Genomic DNA, 24,864 nt, shown 5'->3' on the forward strand with positions numbered 1-24,864 from the left:
TCACCCTGCATATGCAAATCCAAAAATATGATTGGAATGATAAATCACAAGTACAGACTCATCATATTTTGTACATTTTAGATACGATTTATTCGGCAAACTTTTGAGCTGACGTCATCAGTTTTTTGTAGAAGATAACCAAATATATTTTGACTAAAAATTTATTATGCTCTTTATAACCTTAAAACATCTGCAAGATTTCAAAGCATTCGGTTTTGTAGTTCCTGATTAAATCAATAAAATAAATTTACGCATTCATTAATTTTTTTGAGTCACCCTGTATATGCAAATCGAAAAAATTTGAATGGAATGATAAATCACAAGAAGAGACTCACCATATTTTGTACATTTTAGATAGGATTTTTTCAGCAAAATTTTGTGGTGACATCATAAATTTTTTAGGGGGGACGGCCAAATACGTTTTGATCAAAAATTTACCATGCTTATGATAATTTTAAAATATCCTCAAGATTTCGAAGCATTCGGTTTTGTAGTTCCTGAGTAAATCAGTAAAATAAATTTACGCTTTCATTTATTTTCTTGAATCACCCTGTATATGCAAATCCAAAAAATATTAATGGAGTGATAGCTCACAAGTACAGACTGATCATATTTTGTACATTTTAGATATGATTTATTCGGCAAATTTTCGAGCTGACGTCATCAAGTTTTTGGAGGGGATAAGCAAATATATTTTGACTAAACATTTATTATGCTCTTTATAACCTTAAAACATCTGCAAGATGTCAGAGCATTCCGTTTTGTAGTTCCTGATTAAATCAATAAAATATATTTACGCATTCATTAATTTTTTTGAGTCACTCTGTATATGCAAATCCAAAAAATATGAATGGAGTGATAAATGACAAGTACAGGCTCATCATATTTTGTACATTTTAGATATGATTTGTTCGGCAAACTTTCGAGCTGACGTCATCAAGTTTTTGGAGGGGATAAGCAAATATATTTTGACTAAACATTTATTATGCTCTTTATGACCTTAAAACATCTGCAAGATTTCAGGGCATTCGGTTTTGTAGTTCCTGATTAAATCAATAAAATATATTTACGCATTCATTAATTTTTTTGAGTCACCCTGTATATGCAAATCCAAAAAATATTAATGGAATGATAAATCACAAGAAGAGACTCATAATATTTTATACATTTTAGATAGGATTTGTTCAGCAAAATTTTGTGGTGACGTCATAAATTTTTTAGGGGGGATCAGCAAATACATTTTGATGAAAAACTTACCATGCTTATGATAACTTTAAAATATCTTCAACATTTCAAAGCATTCGGTGTTGTAGTTCCTGAGTAAATCAATAAAATAAATTTACGCATTCATTATTTTTTTTGACTCACCCTGTATATGCAAATCTAAAAAATATTAATGGAGTGATATATCACAAGTACAGACTCATCATATTTTGTGCAGTTTAGATATGATTTATTCGCAAACTTTTGAGCTGACGTGATCAAATTTTTGGAGGGGATAACCAAATATATTTTGACTAAAGATTTATGATGCTCTTTATAGCCTTAAAACATCTGCAACATTTCAGAACATTCGGGTTAGCAGATTCAAAATTAAATTGCAAAATGTTGTTTTATAATCTTGATTTTTTTTTCAAAAACCTGGACGTTTCGGGTAAAAACTCAATTCGGAGTGTAAACTACATGTGTAGGACTATGTTATTTTATACAATTTAAAACGCATTTACTATCTACAATTTTGAAGTGACGTCATCGCATTAGTGGTGGGGATGATTAGACAAATTTTGGTTAGCGTTTTACCATCTACACGATATTCCTAAAATAAGTACAAAATTTCACAACAATCGGTCCAGTACTTTCGGAGATTATCTGTCAGACAGACGGACAGACGGACAGACGAACAGACAGACGGAAACGGTAGACCTATTTCTTCGTCTTCTAGGGGTCATGATGCTGACGGACTCGATTACAATACTTCCTTTGCTTACGCTCGCGAGGTAAAAACATGGAAGTAAAAATTGTGGGGGCGCCGGGATAATATGAAATTTAAATAAATTTTATCAAGTAAATTAAAAAAAAATACATTGAGCAATATAACTATTTTAGAAATAGGAATGGATTTCTTTAAATCTCTTGCATTTTAAACATATAAAATAAAGACGCAAGTATGATTTATAACCAAGATAAATGACCAAGTTTTCGAACCGATTCGATAAAAAATTAGTTTCTGCAAAACACCAGGTTTCGTTCTATAATAGGAGTAAATATAACTAAAATAAACCCACACTCATGATCCTGAGAAAATACGATGAAAAATAGCCCTTTATGAAATTAATTTCACAATTTTAATTATTTGTTTGAAAATGGTGGAGGCGCCGGGATATTATAAAAAAAAAATGTATACAATAATGTTGTAAATATTTATACGTCAGAGGGTCCATTTTAGATCCAAATTAGTAGTAGATTTTGTTAAATATCTTCATTTTTAGATGAAATAAAGATGTATGTACAAATTTGAAAATTTTCCACATTGTAGATAGGATTTCTTCGGCAAAATTGTTAGAGGGGGCAGGGGATAAAGAGATAAATTTTGACTAACGATTTACCATGCTTGAAATAACTAAATTGTACTACCGTTACACAATTTTATTAATTTATTATTTTTTTTTTTTTTGAGAATATGGATGTCTAATGTAAAAAATCAGAACAGATTCATAAACCACAAGTGTAGGAGTATGTTATTATATATGCACACCTGAAGTGTGCGTATATAATAACATGTTGTTGATGGCGATGATTAGGCAAATTTTGGTTAGCGTTTTACCATCTACACGATACTCCTAAAATTGAAATTTTATCCCCAGTGTTCATGGAATACAAATTAAATAGTTTCTTTTTTATTAAACCGAACGTTCCAAAATGGTGACTGGATTTACTCAACGCAAGTTTGTGGAGATAAGTCGTTGCAAAGTGCACAGAAATTGAAATTCAAGAGGCTTTATTAAATCACATTAGGGTTGTAATTAATAAATTTGTGAGAACTTGTAGCGTAAGTAAAGAGAAATCAACGGAAGGCTTTGGGTTTCAGATGATATTGTTGATCATTTGAGAGAACAACTTAAGCAAACCCCACAAACATCTCTGTCGAAATTATCTCTTAGAACTACTGTACCGTTAAGATTACAAGATTACACTACGCAGGAACTTTTACCTGCAAATATTCGCCTTGAGTATAGTAACTGGTTCGAAAATACCCTGAATGATGGCAGAATATTGGATTTAGAATTAATTTGCAGAATTTTAGAATCTAGAGAACTGGAAATCCACATACTTTCCTGAAAACTCCCCTACAATATCAAAAGGTTGAATATGGTTAACAGTTTCTCAAAGAAAAATCTATAAACCCGCATTTTTTCAAAAATAAGAAACCGATGAAAGATGAAAATATGTTACAAAACATTTTTGACTTATATTACTTATATTTTTATGTATATTTTTCAATTCAATATCGTACAGTTTATGCAATAAACAATTAACAACAACAAATAAAACAGTACAAAATAAGCGGAACAAATCAGTGGAAGAAGTAATATTTTAAACTCTAGTTGTGACGACCATTATTTTGTAAAAATCTCTTTAATGCTCATGCTAGACTTACTCTTACGTTGTGCACATAATTTTGATTAGCGGTTTCAAGACTCTGCTTAACGGTGTAATGTTGTATTTTCAAGAACCTAGTAACTATTTACATATCTTAAATAATGCGATCTCGACTCTACTAGTGAATAAGATTTTAACCGAAACACAACATTTAAAGCAGACAAATCTGCTATTAAAAGTAAAGGTCTTCACTCTTTTGAATTTTCCCATTTCCTGGACACTGCACACCGAATCACTGTAATTGAATCGTAGTGCGGCAACAAAAAAATAGTCACACAATAAAAATCCATAAAAAATCATCAATACTTATCTCCTAGTTTCTATTTTAATGTCAAATTTCGTTTTCCACCAAGTTTTTTAAACTAAATTGGTCTTCTGTTTTAATCAGAATAGTTAAAACTGCGTATAAAGTTAAGACGAGCTTGCAGCAACGGATGGTACAAAACTGAAATCTGTTTCTGCTAAACTCTAATACCAAACAAGACATTTCAGTTTAAAATATGACCAAAAGCAAGCTTAACTAGAATAATAACTAGAATACTAACGCCGGACTCTGTCTTCCCAGTGTTGCACTGATTTGGTTGAAACCCTACATCTGAATTACGTGCAATAAAAAGTGTAGGAAAAATCAATCCTTTTCGCAAGACGTATAACGTTAAGCATTCATATGTACGTAAGCAAGATAAGCCGGATTTACCGTAACCCTATTTCTATTGTACGTATTACGGAAACTGCCTAATATCAAGTGTAACGATAGCATGACATTTATTACCGCATTAGTGTGGTAATAAGGTGTCGTTACCACACTGCTAATGAAAATCTTAAATTGCGCTTTACAGTCCAGTATATGCCCGTTAATAGCAGTATCTAACAATGTACAGATAAAACTTTAACAAACAACGATACACTAACAACGTAATAGTATAGTAATTATTAATTGTTACTATCTTTCGGAAGATACTTTGCACTATTTACTAACACAGTATGTTTTAACAAACAAAAAACAACAAAAGGTTACCTCCGAAATTCATATCAATTAAAAACAAAAGATTTGGTTCGTTCAACAATGGAATTAATTACAACGTGGTACAAACAGAATGGAAGCAACAAAGGTGTAACTAATACAAAAACGGACACAGAGAATCGAGAAACAAGCTTTCATTCATCGAATTCGATAAATAATAATCAAAATCTGTTTCACAAACTTTTAATTCGAAACAAAAACTGTAAACAAAGATGTATTTTATTCATATTATAGTAAATACGCACGTTATTTCTAACAATTCCTTTACCCTTGAACAATAGCATATGCAACACAGTTTCATTAAAATGTAAAAATAGTGAATAATAATAATACATGTACACAGCTATGTTAATTAAACTCCGTTCTAGTAACGAAAGAAAATACACGCAGATTTAAAAAATGCATATTTCAAAATAAGCATAATACTGTTCTTAAAATTATAAATTCAGAATGTGATTTCCTTTTATGCTCTAATTAGATAAATATCACCGACGAAATTTAGCCAACAGCACTGCGTTTAAGGAATTTCGTCTTAAACTGGATCTCCCCATTTTAGTAGATTCTTAACGATCCAGCGGATTTGTATTAACTGTTTTTAGGGTTAGCACCTTCAATTCTACCCAAGCACATTAAAAAATAACGAGCCTAGCGGTAATTAATGCAACACTATCAAATAATAATGATGACATTAAATAATAATAATAAAGGGATAACTTATTTAATTTTGTGGCGGCGTTTATTAGCAGTCACCCGATTGACACACAACGAATATTTTAGAAGGCGCACCACGCACAAGAATTTTTAACTTAGGACCGACTCTCGACATCAAATGTCTTTTTTTTCAAGTTTGAGATAAATATTTTACCAACTTTACTTAATTTAAATTCGTTTTGGTTTATGTGCTAAAAGGAAAATAAAATAACGTTAACGGGAATAGCTCTCCCTTGAGATGTCAATGTTACAACATTATTTACAAAAAAAAAATGCTGAAAGTACACACTTTTCAAGACATAACTACATTAAACTAAACTGATGTGATTATGACTTTGATCGTTGTCAAAAATCAAAGCACGAATCGAACTTGCACTGCACATTAAAATACAAGTTTACAAGTTATAATGCAATAAAGATTTATTTAATACTTTGAAATAACGTCATCACGCCTTTGGTGAAACAAACATATTAATTATGGTACGTAAACCTCACGTCTGAGATGCTTTCCGCTAAGCCATGAAAGTGTGAGTGGCCATAAATCAGTAATGCTCACCTAAAGATCACCAAGATTGAGGGTTTCTTTTGTTAATTTAATGAGAACCAGACACCAATTTTAGTATTTATTATCTTCACTCAGAACCTTCGATGAGCGTAATTAAAAGATGGATCCCCAAAACTGGATTGATAGCAAACCAGCAGTAGCAAAACATGCGGCTTATTCGAGTCAAGAGGCAACAACATTTAATTCCTGTGATAACGAACAGTGCGTCTACTGTTGAAGCTGCCAGGTTAGGGAGTCTCTGGTATGTACTTCTCATTGCTTGAAAGCATTAGATGGCTTAGCGGAAAGCACCTCAGACATGAGGTGTACAATGTAACATTGATAATAATGTTACTGTGCTCCCAAAATTTCAGAGGAATTAGATGAGATGCTTCCAAGGTAATGGATGAAATAAACTAATTCATAGATTAAACTTTTTGTGACACCTTGCGTAACCAATTCAAAAAATAACAGTATTTACATTACCAAGATACAAGTAATATCGAATTTCAGGGTTTATTTTAAAGTTAAAAATAGAGATAATTTAGCTCGGATAACCTTACAACTAAAAAAAACTGTAATTAACTGTATTCATTTTTAACGACATTGTTCAGAAAGAACCTACTACAATATTTCCTTTGACTTTGCTCGAAAAGTAGAAAGGAATGAAGGAATAAATTAAACATTTTACAATATACCTATCTAAAAATTCTATTATTTTTCGTTAAGTCAGATATTTCAGTGTACATTTTAATAAGAGAAATCACCATTTCGTGATTTATGAGAGAAATAAAGAATTAATTAATTGATTAGTGTGAACCGCTGTTCATTTTGAATAAGAAACCATTAGAGAAGTAATCGACGACTACAGTCCACACATTGTATTAAATAATACAAACGAAGAAACACAGAGGGAATCCGACATAACAAAAAAATAAAAATCACGGCCAAACAAGGCTATAACCATGATGTGGCAGCAATTTTGCCGAGATTTTTAATTATTTATTGATCAAATACGGTGGCTACCAGCTGTGTTTGTGCGGCTGTTGTTCTGCAAAAATATGTAGTAGCCGTAATCATCGTGTGTGACCCGTCCTTCGATAGAAAAAAAAATGGTCTTGAGTTATCTCGTCCCTTAAATACACACATTCAAACAAATCCAGTTTTTTCGAAAAATGATAAAATTTGGTTTTGCAAAATTTTATTTATTTTACGACACCCCTATAAGTAAACGAAAATTGGTCGAAGGGTATTTCTACAGAACTTCTCTCGCTCCAGTGAAGTAAATAACACTCCCGCAGCCCTTGTGCCGTGAGGGGATAAATTTCAAGGGTCCATACAAGTGCAAACAATATGAAATATATTTAAAAAAGATAACAAACGGGAAATCTGTTCTTAATTTTTCGGTACTTATTTAACTTCGACTGTTTATGTTTACACTTCGAAATAATTCGACCGTTGACAGAATCATATTATACCAGCGCCGATTAAAAATATGCATTTTATTAAAAGAAACTGAAACTTGATTGATTTTGTCTCCCCAACACAGAGAATAGAACTAATTAATTAATTAAGCACAGTCGGTTTTTTTCCTAAAAAAAAAAAAACACAAATAATAGTAGCAACAGCCGAAATCTAAGCCGAAATAACCTTGTACAAATACCGCTTATACTCGCACAAAAGGTTGCTATACAATTAAGATTTTTTTGTGAAAATTTAGATGACTACGAGACAATCTGAAGACAGATTCATAAAAAACAAGTATGAGTATCTATAAAATTTAAATCCTACTTGCTACGAAAATTTTGAGGGCATGTCATCACATTGGTGGTAGGGATGATTAGGCAAATTTTGGTTAGAGTTTTATCATATATATGATGTTTCTAATAAACATATAAAATTTGACAACAATCGGTGCCGTAGTTTCGGAGACTATCTTATCTAATAAAAATCTAGACAGACGCAGACAAACAGATGGAAATAAAAGACCTTGCTCATGAAACGTCGAGAAAACATAAAACTAGCCATGGCCCGATGGACTCGATTACAATAACATATATAAAAGCAGTCAGAATGTAAAAAACATTCGATAAAAATCGGATTCAAATACGAGCGGCACAGAGCACAAGTACGTTAATCCGTCACTTAACCGACACGCCCAGGAGGATTTGATGAAAAAAAACATTGTAAAGTTGTAAAGTAATTATGATGAAATCAACCAGGAGCGCAGGAGTATATTATTATTTGATAAAATTTAGATAACCGTTAGTACGTTAATGATGAGGGGATGTATTAAACTGTTCATGGGGATAATTACACAAATTTTAGTTTTACCATACAATGTTGCTAACATACATATAAAATTTGATAAGAATCTGTCTTAGACAGATAATCTCCGAAAGTACTGGTCAAGTTTTGTACTTATATTAGAAATATCATGTAGACGGTAAAACGCTAACCAAAATTTGTCTAATCATCCCCACCAATAATGTGATGACGTCACTTCAAAATTGTACATAGCAAATTGGTTTTAAATTGTATAAAATAACATAGTCCTACACATGTAGTTTATGACTCCGTGATGAATTTTTAACTGAAACGTCCAGATTTTTGGAACAAAAACAAAATTATAAAACAACATTTGCAGTTTAATTTTGAATCGGCAAAACCGAATGCTTTGAAATCTTGCAGATGTTTTAAGGTTATGAGAGGCATGATAAATTTTTAATCAAAATATTTACTTTATTTTACTTATCCCCTCCAAAAAATTGATGACGTCAGCTCACAATTTTGCCGAATAAATCCTATCTGAAATGTAGAAAATATGATGAGTCTGTACTTGTGATTTATCATTCCATTCATATTTTTTAGATTTGCTTTTACAGGGTGACTCAAAAAAATTAATAAATCAGTCAAACTCTTTCATTGAATAAATCAAGAATTGCAAAACTGATTGCTTTGAAATCTTGCAGACGTTTTAAAGTCATTGTAAGCATGGTAAATTGTTATTCAAAAAAAATCTGTTTATTCCCCCAAAAAATTGATGATGTTATCTGAAAATTTTGCCGAATAAATTCTACCCAAAATACGCAAAATATGATGAGTTTTTACTTGTGATTCATCATTGCATTCATATTTTTTATTGATAAAATTAAGAATGATCACCCCATTTTCCCGAAGATGTGAAAATACAAACGTCTTTATTTAAGAAGAATTATAATATAAATGATATTCAGAACATATCCTCGATGGTAGCTTGCTACTTCATAGTTTTGATCCTCTGCTTTGAGGGGACGAACTCATTCAAATCAAACTAATTTCTACGTGACATTCTTCCGATGTATAAATATAAACAATTTCAAGTTGTTTTTCTTATCGAGGATGACCCAAGGACGTATTGTAGTACATAGGGCAATTTAGTACTTTCATATTTTCCCGATATTTTATAACCCCTAGACAAGGCCGTAGTCAGGGGGAGGCTAGGGGATGCAGAGCGTCCTCTAAATGTAGACAAGTTATAATTAACCGAATGTGAATTACAACATGGAAAATCAAAATAAAATGTACTGTTTTATTCAATAAGTGGGAATCAGAGCAATAAAAAAGTCTGGACCGTCGGCATTGTGATCCGATTATTGCAATTCGTAGAAAACATCTTTTAGTTTAGTTTCTGTTTCACTCTCACGTCTACAGGTTGATTTTCAGTCGCACCTATGTTATTAGATACGGCAGACGTGATTAAATTGTTTCTTTATTTTATTGATTTCAAATCACTATTCAAGAATGACAATAATACAATACCTTTATTATTAGTATTACAATGCATCTATCCAATCTGATATATGCGTCCTTCAACACAAAATTTGTAATAGAAAAACTCACTCATTAACAAACGGTTAGCACGTTTCTTTACCTTTACTCAAACATTAGGTACATATTTTTATTTTAGCTTGTAATGGTTACCATAAAAAACAATAAAATTCGCAAAATGAAATCTTTGAATTTTTCGAAAGAGCTGGATTTAACAAGCTGTACTTTATAGGCGAGAGAAGTTCTGTCAAAGTAATCTTCCACCAATTTTTTTTTTCGTATTCTAGGGGTCAAGAAAACATGAAAGGAGCTTACGTTCGGTAAGGAAAAAACGGTAAAAGTGGACTAAAATGCGTCAACGTTAGGGCTTGTCTAACGATTAACTGGTTTTAGAAATTTTACTTTGAGAATAAAACACCAGAAAACATCGCAGTAGTCGTAAAAGCGTCCGGCCAAGTCCACAAATTTAGGGGGAAAACCTGTACTAATTATACAGTCGGTAGCGCTCGTCATTCTCTTTTATAATTCCTTGCACCTAACACCCACGGACTTTTGAAGGTGTGTCTTTGATCGTTGCATTTTCAGTTCAAACTTTCAAATTGAAGGTAATCTGAAAAGTCTAAAAAATCTAAATAACACTCCCGGCACCCTTGCATGCTTAACTTCAACTATTCATGCTTATACACCGAACAAGTTCGACTAGCCAGTTAATCAGAATAGGGAGCGATAGATAAAAAGTATGCATTTGTGTTGAAAGAAAATGAAATTTGTTTAATTTTGTTTCCTTAAATCAGATGCGAAGACTAATTACGATAATTATTATTTTATTATTATAGGCGGGCGCAATATTACTGTATTGTTAAATTTTCGAGCAATGCTAGAATGAGATCGAACCCGTAACCTTTCAGATGCAAGGCGATGCACGTAGCACGTTTACTCAGTTCCGTGTTAAGTATGTGTCTAAACATGAAGGATTAAACAATAAAAATTATAAAAATAAATCTAGACGGATTCATAGCCCACAAATGCAGGAGTATGTTATTTTATAAAATTTTAAAAACATTTACTATGCAAAATTTTGAAATGACGTCACCAAACTGTTCGTGGGAATAGTCAGACAAATTTTTGTTAGCGTTTTACATCTACGCAATATTCTTAAAACACACATAAAATTTGACAACTATCAGTCCAATAGTTCGGAGATTATCTGTGTATTAAAAATTGACACAGACAGCCTGCAATTTTGCTACGAAATTAATATATCTTGGTATAATTTTCCCGAATGAATTCAGATCTTCCAAGATATTTTTTCTGCGCCTCACATAAACATTCCTGTAAAAACCATGTTCACAGCTAACTTGTAACTTACTACAGAAATATAGCAAACTGTGTAACCATATGTAAGAATTATCAGACAAAACGAATGTTTTAATTTGACACTCGTTATTCTTCTCCCTCGCAATTCAGTGCAACATGACAGGTAAAAACAGTTTTCTTGCTTATCTCTTTCCGCTAACAAACACTCATGACATCACTTGTTTGATGCTTCTAGGTCATGCCAACACCAAAGACCAGCAAATGCCAATATTTTAAATACAGCACGATGAATGCTATTGTATTGCTGGCTAAATTGACTACATAATTGATCCCAATTTGCATTCGGGAAGAGCATAGCATACCAAGTAACAAGTACAATCAATATTTTGCATACGCGACTGCAGTGAAGTTCTTACTTAATAATTAAGTTGGATATTAGAAGCACTGAGACGACAAAGAAAAAAATCCATAAATATATTAATTCTAAAGCAGTCCGCACACTACCAATGTAATTATTCAACGTGAAAGTCCAATAACTGCTTTTTGTATCTTAAAATTGTGTCAGTGTAGCCAGATTCATTATACATTCAGAACGAGATGATCATCCCTAATTTAAAAAATATAGATGTTTTTTCACAAGTCCTTTTTATCCAAATATTAAAAATCGCCCGTTGTAAACATGTCTGAAATTATAAATAATTATGTACACTATTTATCACTGCTATAAATCTTTTCATTTGCTCTGTGAATCCCTTTAATAACATTTTTAGTGTTACGATGACGCTAACATAAACTAGCTTCATCTACGTTAAACATATTATAAAGTTTATAGTCTGTAAAATTTTGGGTAACATATTCCGTGCCCTTCCTTCATGACCTTCATTTTCCTGGCAGACGCAACACACTCAAGTAAAAACTGTAATGCAAAACATAGATAAACAAAGCTTCGAAAGTGCTTACAATTTTCTTAATTTTTAACTATACTTACAGCACTAGAATTGATTACGAGACCAGTTGCTTTCCGTCCGTCTGTCTGTGGTATCTCTGTCTGTCTGTGTTAATTACAAGTTTCTTGGCCAAATATTAAAAACATTAATTAAATTCACCAATCTGATTTGACCTGACGCCTCCTTGAATTGTTCACTCAGTCATGAGTTTTCGTCAAATTATTCGTTATAAACAAATCATCCAAATTAAATATCAATTTACTGTTACCTATATATACCAGGTCATCACAACGCCAACAGTCTAGACACAGACCGCTCTATTTTCAGAATAAATGTGCAAAGTATCGATATTGCATCTATAAAACGGCTACTCGACAATTAAAATAAACACTGTCTGGGTCCGACACAATTAATACAAACGTGCAAACATCAATCGCAATATTCACGTTTCATCATTCTTCAATTAAGTTTTTATGAAAAAAAAATCAATTCGGGAGTTGACACTGTGTTTAAAAAACATTTCGACTGTGTGTGCTCTGTTATTTTATATTCAATAACAAAGGTTCTGTAATATTATTCTGCAGGAATATATATGTCATCTTATTTATTTTTGGCTTTTTTGTGTCGATTGTATAATTGCCACAGCCTTGAAATATTAAAATAAACTATTATAAATAATAATAAAATATTTATTACAACGTGAAAGAGCACTTAATTTTTCTTTCATATTAATCGCCAGACCGCCTCGTCGATTAAATATTCATCGGCGCACGTATCTACCCGTATTTAAACTAAAAAGAGAAGTGTTTAATGAATGGCGTTGTCACACTGACTTATTTTTCCCTATTTTAAAAATGATTAATAAAAATTAAAATTGACGTTATTCATTTCGTTATTTTTCCATTAGCCAGCAAGTACGATTGCGTTGGTGTACCAATTCTGACAGGATGAACACGCTTGAAAAATGACGCTATAGAATATCTTTTTTTACAACTGTCAACTTTTCGGGAGCGTTTTAAGCGTTATCGAGTGATTTTTTTAACTCAAGTTCATTTTCGTGAGTAAAATTAGTTAATTGAATAACTCTTGAGTAATAGTACGCGAAATGGTGCTTTAGCCCTAACAACAAACTTTTTTAGAAAAATATTTGTGGGTTAAAAGTGTTTTACAAAATCTTTTCATTCGATTTTTCGTATTCCATTTTAACAAAGAATAATTTAGTACGATTGATTTAAATTTGAAAAAGTACGTAGTATTTTAATTACCTGGAACAAACATATATATTTTTTAAATACTAACGCTACATTTAAAAATTCAACTTTTACTTGCAAGCTATTGTATCACATGCGATGGAAGCTGAATAAAATTGCACCACAAATATTAATCCCGTGATTTATTATAGATAATAAATTATTAAAAGCTTAATTATGAGTATTATGACTAATATTTAATTAGCATGTGAAATGTATAATACGACTGCAATAGCTAATTAATTTATAATTGATATATGTATATGAAAATGTAATCAAAAGAAGTAGTAATTAATTAACTAATCAAAAAACAGGTATACTCCATCACTTTTAATTGGAATTAAATATAGTTAATTACGTAGTTTATAAACACAACTACGCTTTTATACCCGTATGATTGTTAACACTCACCTCCGACTCATGTTACAAACTTTCTACCTTAAAGATCAGTGACATTATTTTTCACATGGCGAAGGGTGACGCTAAAAAAGCCATCACAAAAACGCAGTATTGAAAATAAACACTGACAAAAAAAATTAATTTTCTTGCTAATGATACAAAAATCGTATGCCTAAAATTAGATACCTCAAAGGGTATGTTAACAAACTCGAAAGGCTGCAGAATCTGCTGGTCTTCGGTTATAAATTTATTTGTAATTTTAAATCTACGTTTCCAAAGATAGCTAAAGATATTGATTACTTTGTGATTAAGGAAAAGGAAATTAATAGCTTTTTACTGTCGAGCATTTGCCGAAACGAAATGTGATATATAAAGGAGATGGATAATTTTCGCAGGAACTCCGTCGTCTTAAAGCTGGTATAGGCTACAAAATTCTAACAGTTTAGCATCAATTCGGCACCTATAGTAATACGGGTGATGGCTGTAAAATGTCTCCGATCAAAAAACCCTTGGCACGACTTTTTTCAATATCTCATCCATCACATTTTCTTTGCTCACGGAAGTATTAATAATTTGCACTACTGGCAAACCGCTATCCAATCTAGTTCACTCAAATTCTGTAACCACAAATTGAAACTCCCTTACCTGTATAGGATTAACAAGCAAGTTGATCACAGATAAGAAAACCCAATTACATGATACAAACGGCTTATGTCTTGCTAAGTGGGGGAAGATTATATAGCTCTGCAATAATGTGGTAAATGAAGCGAACTACGAGGGTTAATGCGCAATTTATTGGTATTAAAAATGATTGATTTCAAATAAATATCACACAATTACAAGTTAAACGAAATTCGAAGGCCAAAAAATTACACTTTTTTTTCGAACAACCTTTACATGAATAAAATCAAAATCAAAAGAAGATCCGCCCGTAAAATTAAAACAAAAATAGTGTCTATATCGGTAAAAATGAAACATTTTGAAACTTTATCGGTTAACACATCCTTACATAACGTAAAACATTGCATATTACAACTTTGCAAATTCTTTTACAACAAGACAAATTGATCGAAAATCAAGTTTGTCCTGAACCAACAGCAAAGAAAAATATAATTAAATAAAACGTCAAAAACAAAGTAAAACTGGTTCAGCATTTCAGATACTGGAAGGAGCTATATATCTTATAAAGAATTTACATAACTTAAATTTTTAAGAACCAACTTAAAAAATGTTGGCGTTCTATTGTATGCGCAACATAAATCAATCCTAGAGCCAGAATTTACGTCTCACTAGAAAACTGTATCGAACGCAATAAAAGTTTACTTACAATTCCTGTTGAAAATCCTGCTGTGGTGGCATTTCAAAGTTAAACGTAGCTTCATTGTTCTGGCTGAAATAGTCCGGTTGATTTCCATAAGTCGACATCTGAAAGTGGTGTAATAACGATAAAAATACAATTAATTTTTGTTAAAGAGATCTACACGAATGTGTTCTCGAAAATTGGAGGTTAGTTATAATGACTAGAAAGGAATATAATAGGGTTGGGTTTCTTTCATAATAAAGGTTAAAAGTATTACTTTACATTGTATACTTCACAATATCCAACCCGTGCGATACACTTGGTATCTAATCCAACTCGTCAATAAAATGCGAAGTCGTTGCCTATGCAATATTGATCTTAATAATTTCAATTCATTATTAATGTCATGATTCACTTTAATTTACGCGTTGAAAGCTATTTAACTGTTGCACGGGTTTGCTTTTACGACACTTTGTACCAAATAAAATACGTGGAATGTTGAATAAACAAAAAATTTTACTAGTCTTAATTAAGTTAAATAGTCGACCAAATCGAAATGTTTTTAAAGCTTATTGGGTTTCTAAAGCGAAAATCTATTAGTCACAGTCTAAAACGTCTGAATTTTTTTAAAGACATACCATCGATTAATTTCTTTGTAAGCAACTGATCAGGAAGGGTAAAGCCCACTATAATTTGTTTAGAACTTTACGTGATTGTAATACGGGGCAATCGAAAATAAATTGAATTAGAACTGGCGTTGCCTGTCAAGCTTTGAGTGGTATTACTGTCCTCAATTTGACGTAAATCAGTGTCAATGGAACCTTCAATTGATTAGTTTTTGTCACTGGATGTTGAGTAATATGATAGAAGGGTGATTTTGATGTATGGTAGGTAGTATTAGTAGCGGATCTGGCAGGCATGAATCGTGGGAAAGAACTATTTATCAAATATGAAAACTGACGATGTACGAGACAAAGGAGCAATAGTAATAATCTCAATCCCAAATTACAAAAGTAACATTCCAAAAGCCTTTCTGGTTGCCGGTGACGAAGATAACTTCTACTCAGTCTTTATAAGAATTATTTGGCTTTAAAGTCATGAATCAAAGTTTTTAAAAAATTAATTAAAATAAACCACATTGAACTGCCCACTCAAAAACATTGGGAGTTGATATAAGACAAGATTGACCCTGATGTTATTTATAAATGAGCATACTTTTATCGATGAATTTAATGACTGTATTTGTAGTTGATTAGGTGAAACGTAACTGTCAATCATTATGATTATTTGTCCATTTGCCGCTTCACATTTTGCTACACAAATTTCTCCAATATGTAATATGTTAAACACATATTTTCATATAATTTCCAATTGATTACGATCGCCACAGTTAAAGCAACTGTGGTGTCCTGATTTTAAAAAATAAATTTGGCACCCAAAAAAAAACGTCGAAGAATAAATAAAATCATTTCGGTAACGTAGACAATCAGCCATGACTGGAGTACACATGTTAAAATTAAGAGTACGTCTATTTTATTTTGGAATTTCACTGAAGGGCATAAGTAAAATGAATCGCACACGACGCCACTGTCCTACCCAACGACTATTAGGGTAACATAAGTTAATTATGCATTTTGTTTATATTATCTTCTATTAATGTATTATTTTAGTGCGACTTGAATTTGAACATTTATTCTCGAATTATTATTTTGATTTTGGCCGTATTTAATGTACCTTCACTTAGATTATACATAAGTTAATGCCATATAAATTCTTTGTAATTTAAAGATCTTGCTACGTTGTGGCGTAAAGAAGTTTTGTTTGCTTTGCTGTTCCAGTAGTTCATTTAAGTAATCATCTGTATAAAAGAGACGCCGCAGACAGTTTTCTAACTTGTTCTCAACTTAATACGTGTCGGGACTTCTTTTAACCAACAATAACAAAGTTGAAGTTCATCCGTCAATTGCAACAATGTTAGCAGGGGGGATTTTTTGTGCAAGTTATCCAAAGCAGTCTACGAAGCAATGTAACACAAGGTAACGCTGAAAACTGAGAAGAGCTCGATCGCCTTGATCAGAGCCGTGATCTAAAATTTGGACCGATACGGTCTGTAGGTTTTTGTTCACATTTAAATTTTCCGCCACACCATCGTAATATCTTGTAATATGTTCACTTACTTTACTTTTACATTCAAATATTTGTATCAATTTGTAACATTTGTTTGCACAGCATTTCCCTCTCAAAAATGGAGGAATAAACAATTATTTGTCCGATGTTTTTATACGCCAATTCCAAAGGGACATCGATTTTGCCCTCAAAATTCACCAGTAGAACCAAAAGACGTCAAACAATCAATCGTGAAAGACAGAAATCTGAACCTACGAGTTATGGGATGTGAATTTGAAATTTGTTTTCGAATATGGTTTAAAAATGAATTTGGTCTAAAACAAAGAAAATACTCAACAACTGCCAACTGATGCCAGAAACGGACTCAACAGGTTCAAGTTTCTCTAGCAATGGAATTTCGATCAGATACAAAGATATTTTTTTCGAAACATGTAGTATATTTTTACGTTTTCTCGACCTTTCATGACCCCCACAGTACGAAGAAATAGATCTCCCGTTTCCGTCTCTCTGTCCGTCTGTCTGTCTGTCTGTCGTCTCGGATTTTTATTAGATAGATAATCTCCGAAAGTACTGAGCCGATTGTTGTCAAATTTTATATTTACATTAGGAACAACATGTAGATGGTAAAACGCTAACTAAAATTTGTCTAGTCATCCCCACCAATAATGTGATGACGTCACTTCAAAATTCTACATAGTAAATGGGTTTTAAATTGTATAAAATAACATAGTCCTACACTTGTAGCTTATGACGCCGTGTTGAGTTTTTACCCGAAACGTCCAGACTTTTGGAAAAAAATTCAAAATTATATGATATATAAATGTGATCAATCTATACTTTAATTTATCATTGTATTAATATTTTTTTGAATTACTTAAACAGGGTGACTCAAAAAAATTTATAAATCAGCCAATTTATTTTATTGAATAAATCAAGAATTGCAAAACTGAATGCTTTGAAATGGTAAATTTTTAATCAAAATAAATCTGTTTATTCCTTTCAAAAAATTGATGACGTTATTTCAAAATTTTGCCGAATAAATTCTACCCAAAATGTGCAAAATATTATGAGTTTTTACTTGTCATTCATATTTTTATTGATCAAATTAAGAACGAGTCACCCCATTTTCCCGAAAATGTGACAATGCAAACGTCTTTATTTAAGAAGAATTATAATAATGATCATTTTGTCGATTGTAGCTTACTACTTAATAGTTTTGATCCTCTGTTTTGAAAGGACGAACTTATTCAAATCAAACTAATTTCTACGTGACATTCTTCCGATGTAAAAACATAAACATTTTCAACTTGTTTTTCTTATCGAGGATAACCCAAGGACGTACAGTAATGGAGTCCGTCGGGCAATTTGGTACTTTCATATTTTCTAGATATGTCAATTTCATAACCCCAAGACAAGGCTATATTTAGGGGGAGGCTACGGGATGCTGAGCCTCTCCTAGATCTAGACAGGTTATAATTAACCAAATGTGAATTACTACATCGAAAATCAAAATAAAATGCAGTGTTTTATTCCATAAGCGAAAGTCAAACCAATAAAAAAGTCTGGACCGTCGGCATTGTGATCCGGTTATTGCAATTCGTAGAAAACATCTTTTAGTTTGGTTTCTGTTTTACTCTCACATCTATAAGTTGATAAGTATTATCGCTATTACAAGTATTACAATACTTCTATTCAAACTGATATATGCGTCCTTGCAAACATGTGGATGACAGCAACAGAAAATTTTGTAATCTGTAGAAAAACTCACGTGTAACAAGCAGTTAGCACGTTTCTTTATTTTTATTTTAGCTTATTATTGCCATATAAAACAATAAAATTTGCAAAATCCAATCTTTTAATTTTTCGACAGAGCTGGATTTGACAAGCTGTACTTTATAGGCGAGGGAAGGCCTGTCGAAGTAATCTTCGACCATTTTTTTTTAATTTTTTAATTATCGACACTCCCGAAAAATGGCACTGTCCTATATTTTTCCGTCGATTCCAAACGACCACCGAAGAGCTAAAGAACTTGAGGGAATCAAAATCGTGAAAGCCAGAAATGGCAATCTACTGCCGTTCGCTACCAAACTGGATATTTTGTTTTGAAGTATGATTTAAAGAAGGATTTCGTCTAAAAGAATGAATATGAAGATTATATATAAAATCATACATGTACTATGGGTTCAAATCAACATTACATTTAACAGTTACAATTCAAAATTCAAAATAAAACAAAATTTTTGAAAATATGACCAAGGCTTAAGAAACCAATAACCGGTTTTATCGCACTAAATAAGAGGATATAGTGTCGCATGTAAAAACTATTTTGAAGAAACAAAACCTATGCTGTGAGTTTATATCGGGTGATCAATATTGATTGAAATTAACGAAATCAACGGAAATGTTGAAAGAATCGTGAAATAGAACGATAATGCATACGACTTTTTGAGAGATACAACTGGTTGCCGGTATAACGGGAAATTAGACACAGCCTTAACATATTTATTCATAAAATTTGATATGTCAAGAAGAATACCGATATGGTTATTAAACAGCGAAAACATCAAATGAATTATGTATATAGCCACTGGTAACGACATCAAATATAGATATTCTTACATTGATTACTGTTAGAGAAATCGTACGATTATTAATATTTAAAACGGAATTATTCGAAACAGGTGTACGTTGTGTACGCTTAACAATGTAGTTGTAAAGGAACCATATAAAATATGCAAAACTAATTCTAGCGGTCTTATAGATAATTTACACCGCTACCAACCATCATTATTCCGCGACACTTCAGTGTCATTCATTGCCGACTAAAATGCTACTTTTGGTAGTATGATCAATTTTATAGTAAATTAAACGAAAAGACTGTTCTCATTAAAAAATATATGTTCCTCGTGAAAACAGTATCTAACGACATTGAGAACTTTTGTTCATATTTTGTAAACAAAAAATTAAGTAAATTAACGTGTTTAAGAAACATCATGTACCCCAAGATCACCAGATGTTTTCTGATTCTTTTTACCTTTTGGCAGTGCCACTCTTCGTTTTGCTAAAAAATGTCATGAAAATTAGAAGAAAAAATATCAGTATAAACTCGTAAATGGCATTCATTTAAGAAACAATTGATCAAAGAAAAACAACTGAATTTTTTTCAGGCTATTTTTACATATAACGCAGCTGATCTCTACACATAAATAATTTAATTACAGTTAATTTAAATATTATATTTACTCAACAAAATAAGCACCTAGAGGAATCACTTTCCCATTTAACTGTTTATTATATGATCCATTTGCTTGCACATTTAAGAAAAAAATCACAAGTATTTATGAACCATTTGTCGCTTACATTTTAATTCCTGTATTTTATGGCTGTTTTTGAGTTAAATAAAGAATATAAACAAAGGTCAACTTTTTCTATATTAGTATTAGGTAACACAGACGACGAAACATCATGTTAAAAAAGAAAATAAACTTCACATGGCAAATACTGGTATTTGCAGTATTTAATGAATAATTTACCCTCCGTTCGTTCACGGGTAATCTTGATTTGTACATCATTATTTCGCTTCATTTTGAGTAAATATCAGTGGCGACTTTTTTATTTTTGCTAAAAAGGTAACCATTACATTCCTTGTCTTGCAAATGGATCATAAACAAAATTAAAAAATAAAAATGGATGATACAATCACTACAGGTAAAGACACTACGTATGTTTTACATGAGTTTTTCTTAGTAAAATTTTGAAGTGACGTCATCAAGTTTCTGGATGGTATAAGCAGATAACTTTTGATCAGCGATTTACACGTTTACAACAGCCTTAACCATTTACAAAGTGTCAAATTTTCTTGAACTTATATTTTAACATTTAAGCCGTAAACGGCCTTCAACAAAGTGTTTTTCCATTACACATTTTTGCTAAAAGCTGTCGTTAAAACTTTTAAATTATTTTGACGTTAGAGCCATTAATACGCAATATTGTGCGACAACAAATTTTATAATTTTTTAATTGTGCAAATAAAACTAAGTATGTAAATCATATTAAAAATAATATTGACGTTGCACTGAAACAACAAATCTTTTGCAGGAACTGCTTATTATCTCTCAGACATTACATGTTTGATCCTTTTGTTTTCTTCCCTGTAATAATTTAACAATTAATAATAATTAAATAAATAATTTAAAAATAAAACTGACGAAAGCTAAACAAATATTTGTAACTATTCACATTTTAAATTTATGAAAATGTATCAGCGTCATCTATAACGCAACCAACAACTTTTTAACGTGATTCCTTATAATTTTCTTTAAGTTATGCAGAGTTTTGACCTATTTGTTTACACTAATTTGCATACCACCAGATAGTGGCGTCACTTTAAACCTACTTGACGAAAAATAAAAATAAAAGCGGCGCAAATATTACAAGAATGCAGGCTAAAAATTACACACAGATACGTTATCAAATAAATCTTGTTTGACTTATCTCCTGCACAAATCAAAAACTGACCGTTTGCCCGCAATTTCGTATTCTGTAACACGCATCGCATGGTATGTATCCAGCGCGCTGGCATATAAATATATCCAGCAGGCCGTGCCCGAAATCCACTACGCAAACGCATAAACGTAACGTTAACAACCTAACCAAAGTCGAGTGTCAGCAGGGCTCGACAGGAGGAATATTTAAATTAGAAAATAACAGTCATGTAATTACCTTTGTTTATAATTAATTACTAAAGGAAAGGACAATTATGACGCACTATTTTGTCACTAAATAGTAAAGGCCGCAATCGAGAAATCACTACTTGTTTATGTTCCAAAACACTACGAACACGTTGCAGCGAACTTCACATGTTCGACGTCATCAGATAATATCACTTCAGAAAACAACACATCACCGTTGTTGCTACACCGTATTCAGTATGACGAGTCGTTAGGCGGAATATTTTCAATATTTTCGCAGTTGTAGGGAGTTTGGAATATAATTTAGCAGAAAAAAACATACTTTAATAATAAATCAGCTCCGCATTCACGTTTTAGAATTATGAATCAGTTTGTTTCATTAATAAATCAGCGTTTCTACGTGATATTGAAATTTTTTCAGTACTCACGTGGTATCAAAGGTAACTCACGCGACTGTCAAAATTTCGACTGAGTATACATTACTTACCTTTGTATATTTTTTTTATTTTAATAATTAACATATTACCGAACCTAGGGTGCCGCAAACTGTCGGTGCGCTTTTAATAACTAAGAATTCTCTTCACTATTATACAAAAACTGCTATTTCTACGCAAGTTTGTGATAAATGAAACTGATATTGTGGAGGATGTGAGAAAAATATCTTTATAACAAGTTCCAGCGTTTCTCTTCGACCCTTTATTAATATTTCTATTTCACCTTTTGTCAGAACTTATGTAAATTTCAGCATTCAGAATACACTCGCAATCATTTGAGGGTGCATGTCGGAAATTTGTCAAAACATCATGATGTAAAGTTGCTTTCGAACTTTCCGCAATAATAAATTCCATTGCAGATCGTCTGTCAGTGAAAAACCACCTTCTTTATTCTAAAACTATATCTTCAAATGTTACTTTTTACAGCAACACGTTTTAAGATCATAAATAAGAAATAACTCATAAATTACGCATTATTGAACAAAAACGTATTCAAACCTATTTAATACCACATGGCGACAATTTGAATTTAGTTTTTTAATAACCTTGTGTAAACAAAACGCTGTTGGCATAATTAAAACATATCAACACAGTATTTACTGAAATTTTATCGGTGTTTGCGCTGGTTATAGCTGTATTTTATTAAACTTTTCTGTCGTTAATTTAAATGGGCGATAATGTACGAAAAAAATCAATATTGTCCATTATACGTGTCTTTTATGAAGTATGCCCACACACAACTCACTATTCTGTGTCCAAAATAACGAGAAACCCAAATATACAAAAAACTAATAATCCCATGAACCACGTCTGCAACAGTTTCGGCAGGCTGAAATTTTGTTAACGTCAGAGCTGCCACACAGAAAAATTGATTTATTGTCAAAGATGAAGGCACAATGCACTTTTTTAGATTCCGAAAGCTCTGTTGTGTTCCAAGTAAATATCCCCCGAAATATTTGGAAACAGTATTCCTAGATACAAATACATAGATTTTATGTTACTTTAAAAACACTCGGTGAACCTATTTTAAAGCCAAAAACATAACGAAGGCACTGATGTGGATGTAAAGTTCGACATTCTGTTTAAAACATATCAAAGATGTGGGGCGAGAATGGAACGGTGCATCAACATCTGTGTAACGATCAAGGCAGTTTAGCTCGATCCTCGATCACTGATGTTCGGAAATGATCAGAGATATTTTTCCTCTCCACTTACACTGATGTTTCCAGGGAAGTTTGGATGTTTCATTGTGAAATACGTTGAATACGTATTTGTTTTTGCACTGTTGAATATGCGTAAGCATTTGCATGTTCTAAATTGTTTGTTAAAACAATTCATCGTAAATTCTAAAAAAAGATAAGTGTGTTGCTTTTAACATATGTATCTCGAAATCACGAAATTTTAAATAAGCACATTTATTACTGGGTATTTCGTTTAGAGATGTTTTTCAAGATATAATCTAAAAAAAATATAAAGCTTTTTTATATTAAGTGTGCACTTATTGTGCGCTGTTCTCAAAAATCATTAGTCTCCATTTTTATTGTAATTGTTAACTAGACTAATTAAAGTAAGTAAAACTAATACAATAAAGCATTTCCGGTTTCGTTGGACATAAAAAGATTTATTTTAGTTATATTAATATAATTTTAATTGATGGAATAAAAAAACAGGATACTTTATTATTAATTATGATTAAATTAAATTATTGTTCATATTGGTCAAGCTATCAAGGTGATTATTTTCCCTACTGTAACATTAATGATCTTTATTATCGGTTAAACTTTTGTTTAACAAATGATCTCATATAAATAAAAATAAATATTTATAATTATTACTACGTAGATAAGCAACTTTATCTTAAAATGGAATTGTAACACAGTTGGGCCTAGATTCCTAATAGAAAAGGGAAAGTCCATTTTGAGGGTAGACAAATTACAAATGACGTTGTGGTGCCCGAGTCACGATCCCTAATTTATCTCTATGTATAGCTTATTGTTTGTTGTATTTAATCCCTCCGGATGTCCCTGAATCAAATTTCTACAGGACGTAAACTTTCCATTTTTGGTTTCTTGGAGTCTACATATGTACCTAAGAATGGTCATTTCGGAAGACAAATTTAACTTTATTGCGAAAACAAATTGGAAGTATGCCCTATTAGTGCGTTTAGAGTTGTCACACCTTTGTTTCCATACAATTATGACAAACAGTTTCCGAAGTTATGCCAACCATGTGGGCGTCGGTGCTATTATTTTTTTACTAGATTTAAGTGTAATTTTCTACGCCGGCATTCCTAGTTTATACGTACAATGTTGGCTTCACTCTACTTTCATTAGTAGTTTTACAGACAAAAATCTTGTATCCCTTATACATAGACGGAAACTATGGCTCCGTGGTACCCTAAAATAAAAACATAAATGGGAACACAATAAGTACCACCTGGAGCCCTTTCCTTCTAAATTTAATCAAAGGGTCGGGTTTTTCTTTATTTATGTTCTCAGATTTACATCAGTCCTAAGGTCTTTGACTAGTCTGATCAGGCGGATGAGGATAACTTACGAAACTAGATCGAGTAATGCAGGTCCATCCATTT

At 31.8% G+C, this 24,864-nt stretch overlaps 1 protein-coding gene across 1 annotated transcript in view; it reads right to left on the reverse strand.

Moving 5' to 3' along the window:
• The window catches only part of LOC135121146 (protein YIPF5), a 281,890-nt gene extending 259,917 nt beyond the window's left edge, over positions 1–21,973 (reverse strand). The window contains exons 1-2 of the mRNA XM_064045487.1: positions 21,812–21,973; positions 14,990–15,087 (exon numbers count right to left, since the gene is read on the reverse strand). Coding sequence (XP_063901557.1) covers positions 14,990–15,087 — 98 coding nt within the window. The 5' untranslated portion in view covers positions 21,812–21,973. The remainder of the gene's footprint in view (positions 1–14,989; positions 15,088–21,811) is intronic.
• Between the last annotated feature and the right edge of the window lie 2,891 nt (positions 21,974–24,864).

This window comes from Zophobas morio, unplaced genomic scaffold, assembly GCF_036711695.1.
Source record: "Zophobas morio isolate AGI-343-1 ecotype UQ-CSIRO unplaced genomic scaffold, CSIRO_AGI_Zmor_V1 ptg000002l, whole genome shotgun sequence".
In the NCBI taxonomy this organism is placed as follows: domain Eukaryota; kingdom Metazoa; phylum Arthropoda; class Insecta; order Coleoptera; family Tenebrionidae; genus Zophobas; species Zophobas morio.